We start from the raw sequence: 14853 nt of genomic DNA, 5'->3' as shown, positions 1-14853 counted from the left end.
GGTCAATTTTGTGTTTTATTGCTGTATTAATTCAAAATCATTCCATTGCGACCTTGGAGTGTTGCACCAAAAAAGGCTTGATTTATGTAAAAACTGAGTAGACATGGGGTGATTTTTTATTTTCTTTGGATTAAAAAAGTTTATGTAACATGAATTTGCACATAATTTCACAAAATTAACTTCTAATTTCAATAAAAATAGTAAATATACTCACCCTGACCAATCCTTTCCCGGCAGCCTCCATCTTGCCCGCATCGCTAGCTGTCGGACGGCAAAAATTTTGGTAATAGTTTTTTTTAAAGATACGATTTTTCACTAATCAAAAATGTGTATAAGAATCTTTTACACTCTTAAGTTTCTCATTAAGCTTCAAATTCATTTATTTATCGTAAAATATTTTGTACACAAGCTTCAAATGTTTTTGTGCCATCACGTTGGTAGTGCGTGAGATTCTCTTTCATTTTGAGTCAGCTGATTAGCAGACAGCAAAACCACAACATTTTGTAGGTTATCAATAAATTCTGTTGCATTGAATTTTGTATTATCCCTAATTTCGGCTAATTGCATTCATTATTCAACTAGTCGGAACATGTAACTACTATTAACCTACTAATTCTAGCCTGAATCTTATGATTTCTTCTATTATCAACGTTTATTTGAGAATTTTACTATGTGAGTTTGCATTTGTTCTGGATTCAACTTAGAAGATTATCCTTTTCACTGTCAAATACAAGAAAAAGCTTATAATTAGAATGTCTACAACCTTATCTTTGATCAACACAGTATTGCGGGTTGTTTCTGCCCAAAAAACATTAAAAATTGGGCTTAAAACTTTAGCAAATCCCAATTATTTTGCTGTAGTACGTCATGCTTCATGCTATAGAGCAGCAGTTCTAAAAGCCGTCAATGAGCCGCTAGTAATTGAAGATGTAAAACAAGTCAAACTAAAAAAAGGCCAAGTAAGTATTAGTATTAATTTATTACTTAATAATTGCTCAACAATTGTTACAATATTCTGGAATGATAACTTGTACTGAAGTTACTTGATCGTTATGGAGGACCCAGATCCTCCAGTCTAATCCATATTTTAAAGGATACGAGAAACCTGTTGGATCTTTTATTAATGTGGTATCTAATCTAGGCTTTAGATCAAATCAGTTGAACTTAAATTTCTTTTCTTTTTTAGGTTCGAATAAAAGTCGAGGCATGTGCTGTAAACGTCTCAGATCTACTGATGTATCAAGGAGTGAGTCCAGTACAACCCAGTCTACCTTTTGTACCAGGTAATAGAATTACATATGTAATTTGACTTCGTAAACATTTCAATTGGGTATGGCTTTTGCCCAATCATCAAATCAAATCTTCATTCTTAGGACCATTAGCCAGTCTGATGCGCGGGGTAGGTCATCACGTCAATATATAATTTCACACAAAAGTTTTTGACAACACTGTCACGTCAGAAAATAAATCATAATGGCATTAATGGCTAAACACGGTGATGGCCGCTAAATCACCTTTGGCTTCCTGTAATCCGCCTTTACAATCCACTCCATTCATACCTATTCCATTGACGAATTCAAATTGAAAAATAATTTATTGTAACTACTACTATTGTAATAAATAGTTGCTACTAACTCTAAGGCCCGTATAACACCAGGAAACAAGGCTGTTAAGAAAACTGGAAAAACAGTGAGATATTAAATTAGGGCACTACACACCAGACTGTGCTACTATAGTGTGGTCCACGTTATAATGGCAGTGGAGAAAGATAGGAGAAAAAAGTTGCCGATTCTCTGTCTTGTCAATGCCTTCTATAGACGGTAGCTGATACAGGTTTATTAATATATCGATACTGTTCATTCTCGTTTAAAATAATCAATTATATTTTATTAAGCAAGAAATTATATTTTTCAATGAAATTTCATTATCAAGATGAAATATATTGTTAATTATTAATTCTACATTGTTAAAAGACGATCTGGCAACAGAGTAAATCGAGAAAGAGATTGCGCTATCCGCATTGTTGAATGATAGACAAAGATAGCAATACCATTGCTAATCAAACACTGCCATTATAACGTGAACCTCACTATAGGTAGTGGGACATCAGTGTTGTCTGTATGTGAAGAAGCCTGGGACACCAGTGATACACCTGGAAAGGTGGCCTGGGCTTCAGACTCAAATAATTAGTAATTAGTAAAATCTGGTGTTTCTTCTACCATATATAAAAGGTAGCATAGGAAAGATATCCCATGGTATTGGTCGTTCCAAGTATCAATTATACTTTGTGCTTCAGCCTGGTATTCCAATGTGCTACAGGTCATCATGGAAATCATTATTGATTGATGATTAATTAGTCAATTAATTATTTTAACAGACGCCCGCCTAACCACATGACGAGAATAGGGCTCGAGAAGGAGCCGCAGCCAAGGGGCAGAGGCAGACCCCGCCTCGCGTGGATTTCTCTAGTCCATAAGAATATGGAGAAATTGGACCTGGTAAATGAGACGACCCAAGATCGCAGGATCTGGCGACTGCGTGTTAGGAGAGCCGACCCCAAATAATGGGAAGAGGGCAAGGAAGAAGAAGAAGACTAATTAGTCAATTATTAATTCATTTTCTTTCTTGATACACACATAGCCTGGTCAATACTTAAACTATAGTGAGGTTAACGTTATAATGGCAGTGTTTGATTATAGTTTGTGTAAAATAAGTTGAGACTTGGCCCTCCATCCGAAGAAATTACATGGTTGCCAAATCGTGTAAAATTGCAACATTCTCAAATTTCCAATTCAACGTCAGAATTGGATGTAGAAAATGATCCCCGTAATCCTAGTACAGTAGTACTAAAAAAGCTTCAGGGTTGAAGGATTGAAAAGAAATTCAACTTTTAATTTAAAAATAATTTCAATTATTTCTGAGAAACTTTCTCGCTTTCACCACCTACTTATCTTTTGAAACAAAAAAGTTTCTAGCATGTCGAAAATTGCATGTTTTCTGCTCGAAATGTCTCGACATTGACGAACATAATCATTAATTAAAAAATAACTATAAGTTGGATAAAAATGATCCAGACTTCAATAGAAAGGATTTATTCTCCCCGTGAATTTGATATGAAATTATTACGCATTACGACCCCCATGATTCTGAGAGAAGTGATATTCAAAAGAAAAACAAATCTTAGCGATGTTTCCAATTTTATCATAAAAGTTAAATTTCCTTTTAATCCTTCAACCCTGAAGCTTTTTTAGTACTACTAGGATATCGGGGATGATATTCTACATCCAATTCTGACGTTGAATCGGGAATTTGAGAAAGTTGCAATTTTACACGATTTGGAAACCCTGTAACTTCTTCAGATGGAGGGCCAAGTCTCAACTTATTTTACACAAACTATAGCAATGGTATTGCTATCCTTGTCTATCACTCAACAAAGCGGACAGCGCTATCTCTTTCTCGTTTTGATTTGTTGCCAGATCAACAGTTGCAACGTCTTTCTCCACTGCCGTTATTTATTTATTTATAATTTACAATCAACTCAAGGACAAAGAAACAGACTACAGTCCAAAACTTCTTTTCATCCCAATTTCATAAAATTAATTGTCCAAATGAAGGTTATGTGCGACTTTCCAATTCTTCACTAATTTAAACATTGAAACAAAACACAAACACTTGAAACAATTATAACGTAGACCTCACTATAGTCGTGTCTAGTATCACCAGTAATTCTATGTATAACAAAACCTACTAATTAATTTTCAATTTAATTTTCCAACAGGTTTCGAAATATCAGGCCAAATCCTCGAAGCGAATCTAGCTGCTCCAGTAGCGAAAGAAAAGAAGGCGAAGCAGAAAGAAAACGGAAAGCAGACCACAAAAGACAACAAGAAGAAGAAAGATGATGACGACGATGATGAAGATGATGATGACGGTGAATTCCCTTTACAAAATGGCGACCGGGTGATAGCTTTAAGTCGAGATACTCTGTCCGGATTCGCCGAGGAGTGTGTGGTGGATGTTAAGGCAGGTGATTGGTTGATTAATCTTATTGTTCCCAATTAATCTGGTTGATTAATCTTGTTGTTTTTTATCAATCTAATTGTCAATTAATATATTTGATTAATCTTACTATGATTTATTCAAATTATCAAGCGGTCATCCGTCCAACTGATGTACCAAGCGTACGTCGTTTATCTGATCTTAGTCGTTACATTCCTTTGATTTCCATATACAAGTCAGTGAAAATGATAGGACTACAGAGCTGCCAATCTCTGCTCCACCGCCTTCTATAGTAGATAGCTGTGATTCAAGTTACCCTGGTATGAATGTAGAAAGCAAATTGATTGTTGATTTTTTAAAATAATAATCAACTCTATCTCAAATACATTTCATTCGCCAAGAAAATATATTTATAATGATTTAGTAATAAATTTCCATAATTGAGATGAGATATTTTGATAGTTCATGACATTTCTTCATAGCCAATAAGCGATTTGGCAACAGTGTGGAGCAATAGATATATCTATATAAATGAAAATATGGTGTGGAACACTCACACAACTTTCCTTGCTCATATTTTAAAATGCGATCAGACTTCTGTATATGTGTATATAAAATTGTTTTCAAAGTACTTTTTCTTTGTGTGAATAATTGTGAAATTCGATGATTTTTTTAGTCGTCATTTTTTCAAAGTCGTCAAAACAGCTGTTCTACAGATGAAATATCTCGACTATGTGTTCTTTTTATGAACTGCGCTACCTACCTACCTCATGCACGAGAAGGAGGTTACTAAGTCCATTTCTCAAGGATGGGGTGGACCCCCCATTGATTTTCCAGAAAGGAGACTCATGCCAGTTGATAGAGCTGATAAATAACTATACAGGGTATGAATTTGAAAAAAATCGGTCAAGTTATTTTTGAGAAAATCGTGAAAAACATGGTTTTTAGTAATTATCCGCCATTTTTCTCGAGAATATTACGGTGCTCCTGCAATTTTCCCAGGAAAAAACTCATGTCATTTTATAGGGCTTATGAATAGCTAGCTATCCATGGTTTAAATTTGAAGAAAATCGTTAAAGCCGTTTTCGAGAAAACCGTGAAAAACATGGTTTTTTAGTCATTATCCGCCATTTTTCTCAAGAATATTACGGAGCTCCTGAAATTTTCCCAGAAATGAGACTCATGTCAGTTGATAGGGCTTATAAATAGCTATCCATGGTATAAATTTGAAGGAAATCGTTAGAGCCGTTTTCGAGAAAACCGTGAAAAACATGGATTTTTAGTCATTATCCGCCATTTTTTTCAAGAATATTACGGAGCTCCTGAAATTTTCCCAGAAATGAGACTCATGTCAGTTGATAGGGCTTATAATTAGCTATCCATAGTATAAATTTGAAGAAAATTGTTAGAGCCGTTTTCGAGAAAAACGTGAAAAACATGGTTTTTTAGTAATTATCCGTCATTTTTTCCGCCATCTTGAATTGGATTTTATTGAATTTCTTATTGTCGGATCCTCATGGTATATATATGGACCTTAAGTTTAAAATTTCAAGTCAATCGGTTAATTAGGAATGGAGTTATCGTGTTCACAGACATACACACACACATACACACACACACACACACAGACCAACACCCAAAAATCATTTTTTTGGACTCAGGGGACCTTGAAACGTATAGAAAACATGAAATTAGGGTACCTTAATTTTTCTTGGAAAGCAATACTTTCCTTACTTATGGTAGTAGGGCAAGGAAAGTAAAAATCGAGCCTCAAATTTTGACATTCAATAACTTTTCTATGTGTGCACCGAATTTGATGATTTTTTTTAAATTGTGTTAGTTATGTTCAGGACCAGGTTTATGGCCTATCAAATTCATAATCCGAATCCAGGACTCTTTCCTACGGTCCTTCAAAGTTTACATGTAATCCTTATGGGAGAAGATTTGTGAGCTGGCCACACACAGAAATAAAAATCAGCTGTTATAATCATTGCGTCATATAAAAGCCGTCGGTAGAGATAGTAGACAAAAGTATGTGCTGCTCCATAACCGCCCATGTATTTTAAACGCCCCGACTAAAAAAATGACTTTTCTGTGTGTAACCATCCAGCAATGCGGCCTCAGGTTAAAGACTTACATGTTCTAAAGACATTGCTTTTTTCGAATAATATGTGTTGTCTTCGATGTTCAGAATTAATTGATTTTTAGTAAATTATTTATTTTGCAATTGGAAAATTATCTATATAAATAAAATGCAACATCGCGCCTCCATAGGTGTGCATCCAGCTAAAGTTTGTCATGAATGATAAGATCCATTAAACTATTTGGCGTTACGAAGTTCTCCGGGTCAGCTAGTAGTTTAATAATGTTCTTTTTTTATTTTGAATTTCTAGGATGTGTGGCGTATCCCCTCCAGCCTGAGCTTCAGTACGGCAGCCGGATTGGCTGATGCATATGCTTTGGCACTGCTGGGATTGGCTAGACGAGCCTGCATTAAGGCCAATAACCTGGTGCTTATCACAACCGGGGTTGGAGGTCTCGGATTGGCTGCTATTGATGTCGCTTCTAATGTTTATAAAGCTAAGGTCAGTTTACAGAGGTTAGTTTATCATAAAGTCTATAGTGAGGTCCACGTTATAACGGCAGTGTTTGATTAGCAATGATATTGCTATCCTTGTCTATCATTCAACAAAGCGGATAGCAATATCTCTTTCTCGCTTTTCTCTGTTGCCAGATCGTCTTTTAACAATAATTAATTAACAAAATATTTTATCTTGATTGTAAAAATTAATTATGAAATTTTACAGTCAGTCTACAAATCTTCAAAATCAGTCTACGATATTGTCAAATTTATAGAAATTGAAGGTTTTTCTGTTAGTTTACTAGGTGAAGATCAGTTTATGAAGCTGAGGTTAGTTTACACGGCGAAGGACAGTTCACAAAGCTAAGTTTAGTTTTCAAAACGGAGGTTAGTTTACAAAGTGAAGGTCAGTCTTCAAATCTTCAAAATCATTCTACGGTATTGTCAAATTTATAGATATTGTTTTTCTCTCTCTTTTGGACAGGTAATCGGCATGTGTAAGACAGAGAAAACAGGTGAACTACTGCGTCAGAAGGGGGCATGGAGTGCCATCACTTTCGGAGAGAAAGGATTGAAGAAAAAAGTGGCCGAATTAAGTGGAAAACTGGGGGTGGACACTGTTTTTGAGACCGTGGGTGATGAAGTGTTTAACACTGCTATTCATAGGTATTCGTTCATTCAGTCATTAATTTATTCATTAATAGATTTACTCATTGATTATTCCTTAATTTTTGAATAATTAGACTAGATTTTCATTCATTTTTTCAATATGCATGTAACAACTACCACAATTGTTCATTAAGTCATTAATTTATTCATTAATAGATTTACTCATTGATTAATCCTTAATTTTTGAATAAAAAGACTAGATTTTCATTCATTTTTTCAATATGCATGTAACAACTACCACAATATAAATAGAAATACGAATCTCAGTACCCTTTTAGAAATATTTTATCACAACATGTTTCAACATTGATGCCATTTTCAAGACTTGAAGACTTGAATGTTCGAAAAATGTTGTGAAAAAATAATTCAAAAAAAGGGTACTCAGATTTGTATTTATAATTATAATTATATTACAAGTAGCCCTATACAGAAAAGAGACAACTACCACAATATAACCTTCACATTTACTCAGAAAAATCTATCATTCATTCATTGTATATTTACTCATTGATTGATCCATAATTTTTTTAAGAAAAGGACTAATTTCCATTGATTTTATTGAATAACCATCACAATATTACCTTCACAGCTATTCAATTGCAAGACTTCATTACAGTGTTGAAAAGTTGATGGAAGAACATTCTCACTTTGAAATGCTTTCAAGAAAGAACAATCATACGTCTTTACTTCGGTCTCTGTATCCTTAATATAGTATATTTCGCACCTAGGTCCGAAAATGAGTCTTTTCCGGCTCGAAATCGGGTTTCAAGTCCGAGGCCGTAGGCCGAGGACTGGAATAGATTGAGAGCCGGAAAAACATTTTTGCCCGTGGTGCGAACGCTATTTTTCGCCACACAGAAAAATAAACAATATATATATGAGAATAATTGTTTATTGAGCAATTCCGAAAGCAAAAGTGGAAGGTTATAGCTCTTGCAAATCTGAGGTAATCTGAATATCAGGAAATTGTCCAAGTATTTTTATTTTTTATTCTGATTTGTCTGAATAACCTAAAAGATGATGTTCAATTATGTGGGAGGTTGGGTACCTTTTTATTCTTTCAAATGACAATAAGATGATATTATTATAAATGTTTTAATTATTGAATAATAAACTCAAATGATGAAAAGTTTTTTGATGAGCTGTTTTAGCACACTTGAAATTTAGCAGCTGGAAAGGGTACTCTTTCCAGCCTTAGCCGGAAAGAAACCTGTTCTGACGTCAGACGACTGTCGTCTGCAAACAATAGATCTTCCAGATCTACGTAGGGACTGGAAAACAGCTGCTTTCTGTGTAGTGTGGCGAAAAATAATATACTATAGTGAGGTCCACGTTATAATGGCAGTGGATAAAGATAGAAGAATAGCGATGCCGATTCTCTTCATTGATTAATTATATTTCTACACTGTCAAAAACATAATTGGCATCGCTGCGGACCTAGAAAAGGATAGTACCACCGGCTTTGTAGAATGATAGTCAAGGATAGCAAAACCAAAGTTGATCAAATACTGTCATTATAACGTGGACCTCACTATAGTACTACCTCTACTATAGTGAGGTTCACGTTATAATGACAGTGTTTGATTAGCAATGGTATTGCTATCTTTGTCCATCATTCAACAAAGCGATAGCGCTATCTCTTTCTTGCTTGCTATGTTGCGAGATCGTCTTTTAACAATGTAGAATTAATAATTAACAAAATATTTCATCTAGTTATGAAGATTCATTATGAAATTATTGAAAAATATGATTTCTTGATTAATAAAATATAATTGATTATTAATCAACAGTTAACATTTAGTGATGTTTTTCCTCTCTTATTCTTAACAAGTCACTAGTTAGAAATCTCCTAGAATAAGCCTCTGAGATCTGGAGTCCATATTGCAATGGCCAAATTCTCATTCTGGAGCGTTTACAAAACAAATTTCTGAGATATATCTATTACAAGAAGTTTACTGTCTACTGTCCATTTGATTTCCCAACTGATACGCTGAGGTGTATATTTGGAATTGAAACATTAAAATCAAGGAGGGATGTCAGATCCCTTATATTTTCCTTTACAATTAACTGAACAATGAAATAGATTCTGCTTATTTACTTTCTAAACTTAATATCTAAATTTCATCCATAGCTCGTCGTTCTTAATTTTCTTTTCTTGTAACACGCTCCAGAACAGAGAGTCATTATAACTCTCCAATTAATAGAATCCAGAGGCTTTTCAATCTCTTTTCTGGGCGCCTAGACGTCTTTGGGTGCTCTCGTGGCAGATTCCGCAACACTCTGAAGGGCTTAATTTAGGATAGATATTTGTGGCCATGTTTCCGTATGACATTTTTCTTTCTCTCTTTTTTGTGACTTTTTTCTTCTCAGTGCCCACATGATTCTTTGTTCTTTCTAATATGTTCAAAGTGCATATTTTCCCACCTCTCATATTTTCTCTTGGAAAGTAGTTTCAGCAATGAATATAAGATTTTTTTGTTATATAATTTATTTTGTTCTTATCTTACTTTACTCTTGTTTTATTCTCAGCTTGTTGTTTATTTTAAATCTAATTTTTTAATGAAAAATGTTTTAATATTTCAAGGAGACATATAAGGGTTTAACCTGTTGTCTCCATGTGTGTATTTATGCAAATAAATAAAATAAAATAAATAACATATTACATCAATAAACCTGTATCAGCTACCGTCTATAGAAGGCATTGACAAGTCAGAGGATCGGCAACGTTGTTCTCCTACCTTTCTCCACTGCCGTTATAACGTGGACCTCACTATATATCCTTACTACTAGATTAAATCTCAATTGACTATCTCAATTCACTCGTCTCTCTCATTCATTCGTCTCTCTCATTCATTCGATGATGAAATTCTTCATATTTTGTCAAATGTTGTTACCTTTTATCCAAATTGTTATGTTCAAATTTTTGCAGCGTCGCTCATGAAGGCAAAGTGATAGTGGCTGGATTTGCATCGCAGAAAATTCCTGACATTCCAATGTCGGAATTGTTGACTCTCCCTTCGTTCAGCCTCATCGGGGTCTCTCTCAGGGACTATAGAGAAACAAATTACAACGTTTACAGGTCAGTTTCCAAAATGTTCCGAATTAGAAAACCATTAGATTACAGAAAATAAAACTATAAGAACTCAAATCAATAAAAACAATATAAAACTTGTAGTACCCTTTTATTAAAACATTTTAAATTTTGAAGGGTATTACAAGTTTTATATTGTTCTGTTGATTTGAGTAAAGTAGCTATTACAAGTAGGGTAAAGTAGGGTATTACAAGTTTTATATTGTTTTGTTGATTTGAGTAAAGTAGCCCATAGAAGTGGAGTGAGTCTATAGAACTTATATATAAAACTGCAGATCGTCCATTAAAGACCCAAGTACAATAGAGAAAAGATAGCATAAGAAGATATCCCATGGCATAGGTCGTTAATTTTACAAATTTCAAGCCGATTTTTTGTTAACTCAAACCGATTACTGTTTATTATTAATAATACTACTTGTATTATTATTTATCAATAATAATAACTACTGGTTATTATTACTATTCAGTTGGGATGAGAGTGTAAGAACAGCACAGTATGAGAGACTACCAGCGTCACATAGCTTCACGAAAAATAACTACTAGGACTATAGGCTTGAGATAAAAGTGAAATTTGAAACAAATGGCTCGCCGCAAAGTAGACTCACGCTAATCCACGAAAAGCAACCCACGCCGTGGGATGTTTTGTAAACCATTGCTAGGCTTCTCCAGCCATCTTTGTAATGCAATGAATAATCCACTTGTCAGCTGATTGATTATGAATAATTCTATAGCAATGGTTTAGAAAACATCCCACGGCGTGGGTTGCTTTTCGTGGATTAGCCTGGCTCTACTTTGCGGCGGGCCTAAACGCCCTATACCATGGGATATATTCTTGTGCTATCTTTTCACTATATCACCATAAATGATACAGTATCACCACAAAATGATACTGTATCACCATACATGATACAGTATCACCACAATATGATATGGTATCGACACACAACGATAAAGTATCAACACAAAACGATACAGTATCAACACAAAACGATACAGTATCAACACAAAACGATACAGTATCAACACAAAACGATACAGTATCACCATACATGATGCAGTATCATCTCAAATTGATACACAACACCATAATTTGATACAAACTTTCAAACTTTGAATGAATTCTAGAAACGATGGGATGTAAACATGGTAACCTTGCCATGTCTTCAAATAAAAAGTATTCATTCTATTTATTCTACATTCGATATTTTAATTTTTTTTTTCTTTTTTACAGGCAACTAGTCTACGATGTTCTAACACTACACGAGCAGGACATCATTAAACCAGTTATTTCAAAGGAATTCAAGCTAGAGCAAGTGAATGAGGCCCTGAAACATCTGGCCGAAACGGAGACTATTGGCAAAATTATACTCACAACTTCTAGTAAAAAATAGATATATTTTGTTAGGTACTTACTGCTTCCATTACAACTGATTTTGTTTTAAAACGAGCTGCTAAAGATCCACTGTATTACAATTTTGCGAGAAACCTTCTCTATCAGCTATGTTTCAATTGTTTATAATAGAACAAAGAATAGCAAAGGTGTTTCAACTTGTTACAGGGATCTGTTGTAATGAAAGAGATGTATTTCTAGATTATGTTTCTATTACAACAGATTTTCATCAAAGCATGTTGCAAGATTGATATTGTTTTAGCTGTTTCCATGCTATAGAATAGGAGCATTAGCCGAGTTATCCAACTTGTCCCTGGGATTTGTTGTGTTGAAAAGGTTGTCTCCTGAGATTCTTTCTGTGCAACTATTTTCAACAGGTATTTTCAACCTATTTTTTACAACAGGTTTCAAAAGGTATTTGAATAGAATGTTTCAATGTTTTATCATCATAAACAACTTGTTCCTGGGATTTGTTGTATTGAGAATGCTGTCTCCTAAGATTTTCTCTGTGCAACTATTTTGTTCTACGACATGTTGCAGAGGCTTTTAAATAGTATGTTTCTATGTTGTATTAATGTAAGCAACTTGTTCCTGCGATTTGTTGTATTGTTAACGATGTCTCATAAGATTTTCTCAGTGCAGCTATTTTGTATTTAAACATGTTGCAAGAGATATTTGAATCACATGTCTCCATGGTTTATTACTATAAGGGAGAGCAGCAAATCTCCGCAACATATCTCCTAGATTTGTTGTAATGGAACGTGGTATCTAGCTTTGTTATTCGTTTAAAATTATTGTTGCAATAATAACTGTTGTAGAGAGCCTACTAGTGAAATAAAATTTTGAAATTGCTAGAAATGAATCTTTTAAGGCAGCCCCAACTATTTTAAAGTGAAAGATTAGGTAGTTTTTCGAATTTGTTTATTTGAAATTTGTATTGAAATTGTGATTCTGTATTTAATTAAGTAGGATATCTAAATAAATTGGTAAGAAAGGTTGTAGTAGAAACTATGTAGGAACGTTGAAAAAACTGTTAGTAATTGTAAGATATTTTGTCAGAAAATGTAGTGTTGGGATTGGTTAGATTGTTGAAGAAAATAGGAAGATATAGTTTGTGAATTGGAAAATGATTGTTGGAAAAAATAAATTTGACAATAAATTGTGAGAATCAAAATTCTGGAGAACATGAAGAAAATCCCATCTTCATAATATTTTGTAAATTGAAATTTCAAATTGTGTTTGTACATTGAATATGGATAGTGTTCTTTCTATAATTTTACTTACTTTTACATTGTTTAGGAAATTTTGTATTGCTTAATAACACTGTTTTAGAAAATTTGAATTGTTCTTTATATTCTAAATATTAAAACTAACATTAAACTCTTATTTTCAATTGTTTTAAATCTAATCTGTTTTATTAGCGCAATACAATAATAGGATATTAGATTCAATATTAAACTTGCCGTATTCACCTTGACTTTGCTGTAAAAATTGATACCTACGTTCATGGTTTTAAACGTATCCTATCTTACATAAATTTTACGTTTAGATTCTTTGAAACCTTTAGAATTTTACAGAACTTCAATAACTCTATTGAAATATCAACTTGTTTCTATTTTGTAGCCAAATGGAAGCTCAATTTAAGCATTTTGTGAGATCTAGTTAAATTACATAAAAAAATTGCATGTGAAAATAATGAAGTCTATGCTTCAACTCAAATTTGGTATGGTAACCCTGTTATCATACACAAATTACTAATTATAAAAATGTTGAAAAAAAGATGAATACTGTAATGAGAAGAACTAAAAAATTAGCATGATTGTTGTAAAAAAAATCCAAGTTATCATACTAACTGCCAATGAAAAAATTGTTTCAAAAATATGAAAAAAATAAATACTGTTCTAAAAAACTAGATAAATTAGCATGATTTTTGTAAAGTTTTGTTTATTCTAGTTTGAAATGAAATTGCTGAGAAACGTTTATGGAGGTCTTGAATAAAAATTCGAATGGAATGAAGTTTCATGTGTCTATTTTTTTACATTCCTTTCCGCCAAAATAATCCCTGTTAGCAAAATCTTTGCTTATTATTACCTTAGAGGAAGTTTACACTCACAAGAGAACTTCTTGTAATGAAATGAAAGACTTCAAAGTCTTTGAAGACTAAGGTCAGGTTGCACAAAAGCCGGTTAAATTTTAATCCTGATTAATTTTACGAGAACCAATCAGAGAAGGTCTTTTTGATAAGACGGCTTCTCTGATTGGTTCTCGTGGAATTAATCAGGATTAAAATTTAACCGTCTTTTGTGCAACCGGCACTAAGATGAAGAATGAAATTGAGACTTCAAAGTCTTCTCTGCTTACCAATTAACCTTCAACCTCTTTAGTTGATTTCACATTTTGATTGCGAATAATTTCAACTTAATTATGAAACATACCGTATTTAGTATTGTATCTACCCTAGGTACCGTACCTAATCTACTATTATGTAAAGCTATATTTCCGTAAACCACATTTTTATCAATCTAATAGATTTTTGACGCAGCACTATGCAACACAAAACATAAAGGAAGATATTATTTACAGTCAGCAGATCATTCCCAGTCATATTCAATCATAAAAATCGAATTGCTGCTACAATATATTCAGGAAAACCAAAAATTTTTGTTAGAATGTATATAGTTATCTTCAAATTACGACCAAACGGCTGATTTTTTCGAAAACCTATAGAGAACAAAAAATGTTGCAAAAAGAATTACCTACATGTTTGGTATAGTCATACTTTATTATTAAATCACAAATAAAGCCAGAATTCATGAAAATCCAAAATTTTCAAAGCTCTATTTTCCAGACTTTTGATAATTACAGCTGAACAGTACCTCTTAACTAAAAAACGTATATAGGAAAAATTATAGAACAAAACATTTTCTACAAATATGTTCAGTAACATTTTGTCGTAAAATCAAGCGTTGAGCCGTAATTTCTAGTTAAAGAAATGCTTGCACCATTAGAAGCCAAATCGTGTGTGCGATTGAAAGCAAAACCAAATCCAGCCAGCCAAGCAGAGTTGAGAAATTGAGAGCAACGCTCATGCTACCTGGTGGCAGAAATTTGTACTACACTGCT

General features: G+C 33.5%; 2 protein-coding genes across 2 annotated transcripts in view; one reads left to right on the top strand and one right to left on the bottom strand.

Moving 5' to 3' along the window:
- Positions 1-290, bottom strand: part of LOC111055509 (MAP kinase-interacting serine/threonine-protein kinase 1) — a 135069-nt gene extending 134779 nt beyond the window's left edge. The window contains exon 1 of the mRNA XM_039439767.1: positions 215-290. Within this exon, the coding sequence (XP_039295701.1) occupies positions 215-244 (30 nt within the window). The 5' untranslated portion in view covers positions 245-290. The remainder of the gene's footprint in view (positions 1-214) is intronic.
- Positions 291-481: 191 nt separating this feature from the next.
- LOC111060420 (quinone oxidoreductase-like protein 2) lies at positions 482-13746 on the top strand. Its single transcript, XM_022348083.2, has 7 exons — positions 482-959; positions 1187-1283; positions 3779-4023; positions 6393-6584; positions 7065-7246; positions 10179-10328; positions 11572-13746. Exons 1-7 carry the CDS (start codon positions 753-755, stop codon positions 11729-11731), a joined length of 1233 nt encoding a protein of 410 aa, XP_022203775.2. The 5' UTR covers positions 482-752; the 3' UTR covers positions 11732-13746.
- Positions 13747-14853: the final 1107 nt, after the last annotated feature.

The sequence above is a fragment of the Nilaparvata lugens genome, chromosome 13 (genome assembly GCF_014356525.2).
Source record: "Nilaparvata lugens isolate BPH chromosome 13, ASM1435652v1, whole genome shotgun sequence".
Taxonomy (NCBI): domain Eukaryota; kingdom Metazoa; phylum Arthropoda; class Insecta; order Hemiptera; family Delphacidae; genus Nilaparvata; species Nilaparvata lugens.
The sequence above is the reverse complement of the archived record's forward strand: the minus strand, read 5'-3'. Positions and strand labels throughout refer to the sequence as shown.

What these genes read in the sequence shown, in the direction of transcription:
- LOC111060420 (XM_022348083.2), top strand. Translation starts at nt 753, where the DNA reads ATGTCTACAACCTTATCTTTGATCAACACAGTATTGCGGGTTGTTTCT. An exon ending in TCAAACTAAAAAAAGGCCAA is followed by an intron (nt 960 to 1,186) that starts GTAAGTATTAGT and finishes TTTCTTTTTTAG; the next exon opens with GTTCGAATAAAAGTCGAGGC. An exon ending in CAGTCTACCTTTTGTACCAG is followed by an intron (nt 1,284 to 3,778) that starts GTAATAGAATTA and finishes ATTTTCCAACAG; the next exon opens with GTTTCGAAATATCAGGCCAA.